This window comes from Rhea americana, unplaced genomic scaffold, assembly GCF_003343005.1.
Source record: "Rhea americana isolate MKP2758 unplaced genomic scaffold, rheAme1 scaffold_113, whole genome shotgun sequence".
Classification (NCBI taxonomy): domain Eukaryota; kingdom Metazoa; phylum Chordata; class Aves; order Rheiformes; family Rheidae; genus Rhea; species Rhea americana.
Window position 1 is genome coordinate 1290661 of NW_028185184.1, and position 6784 is coordinate 1297444.

Here is a 6784-nt window from a genome sequence, read left to right on the forward strand (position 1 = left end):
TTCAACGTAATTATGTTCCTCTATGCCTGGCACAATTGTCTCCTCCATGTGATTTGCACATGAAGGGAATCAAATCCAGCTCCTACAAACATCCTACCGATACATCTCAAAAAGCCCCATGATACTTAACTGTAATTTCTGGTATATATATGTACTATCAGGATATTCTCTCCTTGAATTTTTCAGCAAGTAATTGCACAAATATTATCACATATTTTAATTTTCTCTCTTATATCTGGTGCTTTTACTCTCTCTCCTCATCTTTTCAAACTTTTAAAAATATGACAAAAAAAATTTCTCATGTTACTTTGGTATTTTACTTCTATCATAAGAATGCTTTATTGTAGTAATATTACATTTTTACATTAAACAACAGAAGACTAAGTTGAAGCACCATCTTGATCTTAGTCCATACACAGCCACTATCAAAGGGATGTTGGAACAAAGAGAAGAACAATGTGACATTCGAAAAATGTTGGTATAAACAGAGCATGAGTGACATACTAAGCAGGCTGCTTGGCCATAGACAATGATTCTGGTAACCTTGGGAACTTGCTAAATGGATTAAAAAATTTCCTCAAGTGCCCTGATCATCATATGCTTTAAAAAATGAAGAGAACTTAATAGGTAGTTATGATTCTAATCACACTTAGAAAAACAGCATAGTCCTGCTTTCAGCATGGTCTCTTCCTCATGTACAAGGCTGATGTTCGCAAATTCTATTTCAAGTTCCTCACCGACAACAGGCTATTGAAGAATATATCTTCAGAAAAAAAAAGAAAAGAAAAGAAAAGAAAAGAAATTGGAGGGGAGGGTAGAAGAGCTCTAGCTCTTGCAATTATTTTAGAAAGAACTCCTAAGAAGTGAATGAATCAAATTGGGACTTTCTTTACTGTTGGTTTTTATTCATCTTGGAGTATAGCACTAGCAATAGCAGGTTTCTGGCTCCTGAGAACATTTTGGAATTTGTGTAGGCCCTATATGTTTGTCCAATAGAGTATTCTGTCTTGAGAGATGCTGAATACCTCCAAAAATCTAACTGTATCCTCCAGCCCCACTCAAACTYGTGTTCAGATAACTACATGAGAAAAAGTTATTCCTTAGCCATTCCTAATTGCTGCAAAGCTTAACAGTCGTATTAATGTTATTTGTCAATTGCTATTTTCCTTGGAGAACTCATGCTACACGTGTCCTGGAAACATCAGACAAATAAGCAGCAAAGTAAGCCTTTGATAACAAGTACCTTTGATGTCGCTGGGATTTTAGGATACTGATATGCTGGAAGCACTTAGAAACCTCAAGGCAGGCATTGGTTCCCCCCACAGCTTCCAGGAAACAAGTCTGACTGGTGAGCACTTTTCTATGATTAGGCACTGTAAGAACTTCTYTTTTGGGTCATATTGAGTTGCAGGTTCCTAAAGGGAAGCTTGCTCTCATTCTCATACCACTAAGCTTTGTTATCTTCTGATAAGACTCAAATAACAAGCCAAGGTAGAGTATGGGTCGCTCTCCAGTGAGATACCTCYTAGGGAATGCAAAGGACATAGCAGTCTGTCTCAYTGCACCCTGAAGTTACTACTACTCATGTAGTAGCACATGTTAACTTGCAAGTCATTTCATAACCTACAGCTATTCCTGGCTAGCTTTTCCTTCCTCAATTCTGCAACTATTTTTCTTCAGCCTCTAACAGTGACTAAAAATAATCAGAAAAAAAAGATCAAATTCTTAGTGGGCGTATGGACATAAACACACAGGTATGGATTTGCACACATTTTTATGCATGTAACAGGGAAGACTGCCCAATTTAGAATTACTGCTAAGGCCTGTCTTTTTTAATCCACTCTACTCTAAACCTAGGCTGGTGCTATTATCATTCTCTCCCAGCTTGAGCTGACAGCCCTTTTTAGGGTAGCTATAAAGCTCCACAACCAGAGGTTTTCCTTGAGGAGAATGTAAAATATCTCCCTTTACTACCTCAGGACAGCTGAGCATTCTGTCAGTGAAATACCCCAGTTTACTGCCAGGAGCAGATGAGGTGGATTGGGAATTACACCCATTTAACATCTGGTTTATACCCAGCTCTGTGTCTTCACTATATAAGGCCACAGAAGATTTATGGCTTATTCAGAAGGGCAGTTGTGTCTGCACCACTGCAAGACACTGACTACAAATCAAAGCAGATGGCTGTCTTGCAGTGAGGACTGGGCCCTTTTTTTTGTCCTCTGTTATGTGTTTAAACAATAAAATAACACATTTTTTACTGTACTCTCTCCTATGTTTACGGGGAGAACATTTGGCTTAGGACATCAGTTTGTGCCTTCAGCCAGAACTTCAGTGGATTTTTACTGTACTTGAAAAGCAGAGGGCTTATTTCATACAAACAAGGCTTCTAAAATTCCTTGAACATTGTCTTTCTTATAGCTGATACAGACTGTGAGCGCAGTTGACAAGGATGAGCCTCCTCGAGGACACAAATTTTTCTTTGAGTTGGTGCCAGAATTTGCTGTTCATCCAAACTTCTCCATCATCGACAACAAAGGTAACGGCTGATCAATACCGTCTCCTCTGCCTCATGCCACATATAGCTTCGTTCCCTAGCATTCATTTGTTTGACTTTTCCATTCTAGATAACACAGCAGGGATTTTGACTAGAAGAAACGGATACAGCCGCAGCAAGATGAGTACCTATCTCTTGCCAGTCATAATATTCGACAACGACTATCCGATCCAGAGCAGCACGGGCACGCTGACCATTCGCGTGTGCGCCTGCGACAGCCGGGGCAACATGCAGTCCTGCAACGCCGAGGCCCTGCTCCTCCCGGCTGGCCTCAGCACAGGGGCGCTGATTGCCATCCTCCTCTGCATCGTTATCCTGCTAGGTAAGCGCCTTCGATGAGGTGTTTAATCACCTAGGCAAAGCGCTGGTCACTTCTAGATTCCTGATATTCTCCAACCCTTTATTGCTGTGACACTACAGGAAAATATTTTGTAGCTATTCTTTTTTTTAATCCCGACTGTTTTCTAAAGTGGGAGAGGAGCTGGCAGAGTGGTGGCAGAGAAGTTAATTATAAGCTGTTTGTCATTATTACTAATCACAAAAATGTGAAAAGTAGTGTTAAAACTGAAAACCTAGGACYAGTTTTAGCCATCACGCTCATATGAGTAATATTGTACATTACAGACAGAGCTTCATTTAAATCTAGGACTTTAAAATCATACTTCTGAAGCTGCATGGTACMTTTATCAGTAATTAAAAGATGATCAATTATACTAGCTATTTAATCATGAATCATTTGTAATTTTTATTCTCAGGAAATATTTAGCTGAAAAGCATAGCAGAGAAACATTCAAATGCTCACAAGTGGTAGAGAGCTCAGCTGACTGCATAAAATGTGAGCACAGAAGTGAGATGGATGGTTGGGGCACAGAACCACTAGAAAGGTGAGGGGTTAGATGAAAGACCCAGAATAAATGCTAGCAGATAACCTGGCTTTAAGGTCATAAAAATTGCAACTCACATTACTGGAAAAGCAACTCCTTGAAGAGTCTGCCCTCTCTACTTTCCCGTCAAATCTTGTAGTTAATCTTTCTCTTCCCACATGTCCCAGCAAAAAGCTCACCAAGGGGGCAGTGACAAGCATTCACGTATCAGTTAATGTATTTCTAAGGAGAACAATTTTTTTCAGTTTTTAGACTGTTAGCAAGATCAGCTGGACTCAGATTACCCAKAGTAAATATTCAAAGGACCACAGARGGAGTTAGAAGAGCAGGACAACAYACTGGAACAACATCTATACTGTKCCGCATAGGGAAAGAAGGGAACTTGAGCTGGTTGCCCACACAGTTGAGGTTCAAACACCTCCCAGGTGTGCTTTTGGTCTGAGCGAACCCAGATCCCTCAGGACGACACATAGGCACAGTCTGAGSAGCAGCATTTGCAGGGCACCACTGCCAGTGGGCTTTACAGCTCACCTTGTGCCACGTGTGGCTCTCTGCCTYACACAGTTCTTAACTGCATTGCAGCAGGGTCTGTGACTTCAAAGCCCTCTTTCATGCCACAACACAGAGCACGAGACATGTACCATGAAACTATTACCTATGCTCTCCTATTATAAAAACATCACCCTGATGGGCTGCAATGTTTTATAGGAGGAACTTTAAAAAAAAAAAAATCATAATTATGCCTTAGGACCACAGCAATACTGCATGAGACTGAGAACACACTCAGGGACCGGTGCGCTATGCAAAACRAATGAGACCACCTTGTTCTTCTTTGCCTCGGCGTCGAGACCCTGATTTATTTAGTACTGTAGGCATAGCCAAAGCCAGAGTGGTACATGGCTGAAGAGGGGCTAAACAGAATAGCTGGTGTACAGTTGGGGTGGATCTCAGTGCTCTATTTAATTACAGTCCAGAGGGATGAAGTGTGTTAGTAGAGTAGACTGGTGTCACCACATGCAGAGTAGGACAGATATGTTACATACCTGGCTGTGAAAGACACTTTTTGTAACAACTTTTTAGTGATCTAACCTCACAGTTGCTGCTATTCTTTCATAAGGAAGGTCTTAAATATACTTGAGTGGGTTATTACTCATCCAGTGCTAGAAAAGCTTCAAAAGAATGGGCCTGTGCACTTACAAAATCACAAATAATACAGAATAGCCTTTACATTCACAGCATTGTATGCGGAAGATCTCAGTTCATCTCTCTCTCCTCAGCACACCCATTCTTACCTTTGATTCACCAGCACTCAAGTTATTTAGGGTAAAAAACTTTGCTCCTAAGACTGAGCACAAGTGCTTAGCACTGTTGTAATGCATTTAAGTATAACTTGGCATCTGCCATTATGCCTCATCCACAGATGATTTTGATGGCCTCCACTCTTTACTCCAGATACTGAAGTTAGGTTCAAGTTCTTAAACACATTTAAGCATTGAATTGCTACTGAAATCAATAGCATTTATGTACCAGAATGTATTTACAAATCTTAACACTAGTTTTTCATGTCCCTCTGTAGAGGCTCACTTCAGMTTCAATACCTGCCTCTCCAAAAGGAAGAGTTATTCAACTAACGTTTTTTAAACTAGGGGGATCATGTTTTTAAAAAGAAACAGCAGCAGAGATTGGATTTCAGTTCCTGTAGTCATCAAAACTAAAAGCTTTCAGATTCTTATTTTCAGAAAAACTTGTGGCTCCCATTTTGAAAAGTGAATTAGGCACTTAGGAATACCTAAAACACTGGCTTTCAAAAGCATGAATTACTTCTGCAAAGGAAATACAACTACTTGTGATAAAATTACCCTTGCAGACTGCCAAGAAGGCAGCACTGCACAAAACTAAATCAAAATCAATCATTAGTAGGACAATTTATTTTCTCTGCTTTTCAACTTCAGCTTAATAGTAAAATGTATATCCATATCAAATACATAATATGTTAATTATTAGTCCTGTAGCCATAAAAGAATAGATGTTCTGACTGCTATAAATAATTAATAATTTCTCTTTTCATTTTAACTTGGAGCTAGTTTTTGTCATTTTTCCATTAAACGCTATCCTAGCCTTAAAACTTTTCAGGAACCACATATAATGCAAAATATTCGATCCTTTATTTCACTGCTAACTACCCACCTGTTTATTCATCTTTTGTTTCATTTCAGTATTAGTTGTCTTGTTTGCAGCCCTCAAGAGACAGAGGAAGAAAGAGCCCTTGATTATCTCAAAGGACGATGTTCGGGATAACATTGTGACCTACAACGATGAGGGAGGTGGGGAAGAAGATACCCAGGCTTTTGACATCGGCACTCTAAGAAATCCAGAAGCGAGGGAGGAAAGTAAAATGAGAAGAGATGTCATCCCAGAAACCATATTTCAGATAAGACGGACTGCACCTCTTTGGGAAAACATTGACATCCAAGATTTTATTCATCGAAGGCTAAAGGAAAATGATTTAGACCCAAGTGCACCTCCTTATGATTCATTAGCAACGTATGCCTATGAAGGAAATGATTCCATAGCAAATTCACTCAGCTCCTTGGAATCACTTACCGCGGATGGCAATCAAGATTATGATTACCTCAGTGACTGGGGACCTCGGTTTAAAAAACTAGCAGATATGTATGGCGGAGAGGAAAGCGACCGAGACTGAGAAAGTAATCTGTGACCTGGTCAGTGTTAGTGGAATTAATGTCTATGTTACTAGATAAAGTGGCCTACTCTCTTACTTGGGGAAAAAAATACAAAAAATAGGTGTTGTCTTAGTAAGGGTTTGCTTAATCAATAAGTCAGCGTGAATGAATATGAATGATTTAGATTTTTAAAAATCTATAATTCACCCTGCCTGAAAATCTATGAAGAAAGGTTTTCATTGAAAATAAAAATACAATAAAAGGCTTTTTGTGCCTTTAATAATGAGATGGAAACTTTTTTTTTTTTTTTTAATAGCTTTGCATTACCTTTCCTACTAGCTGGGACATGGTGCACCTGCATTGTAACATAATCTCAAAAGTATACTTAAAAAAAGATTAATATTACTGCCATATTTATTGAGTTAAAGAATGTCTGTGTGTTGATTCATCATGATATTTTTATATATGTATATTTATATTTTTGTATTTTTATGAAATAAATTAGTATTTATAAAAAGACTACTTACATACTTTGCTAATCACAAGGATCTGTCCAATCTTTTTGAACAACAAGAAAATATTTGTTGTGCAATTCATTGCACAAATCAGTTCATTTTCAAATGTATCTCCTTAGATTGGATTTGTGGTTGAAATGCATG

At 38.8% G+C, this 6784-nt stretch overlaps 1 protein-coding gene across 1 annotated transcript in view; it reads left to right on the top strand.

Annotated features, from left to right (window-relative positions):
• The window catches only part of LOC146600859 (cadherin-9), a 68465-nt gene extending 62320 nt beyond the window's left edge, over nucleotides 1-6145 (top strand). Inside the window, exons 9-11 of the mRNA XM_085316577.1 lie at nucleotides 2422-2539; nucleotides 2628-2879; nucleotides 5658-6145. Of these exons, the coding sequence (XP_085172703.1) occupies nucleotides 2422-2539; nucleotides 2628-2879; nucleotides 5658-6145 (858 nt within the window). The remainder of the gene's footprint in view (nucleotides 1-2421; nucleotides 2540-2627; nucleotides 2880-5657) is intronic.
• The last annotated feature ends 639 nt before the right edge of the window (nucleotides 6146-6784 follow it).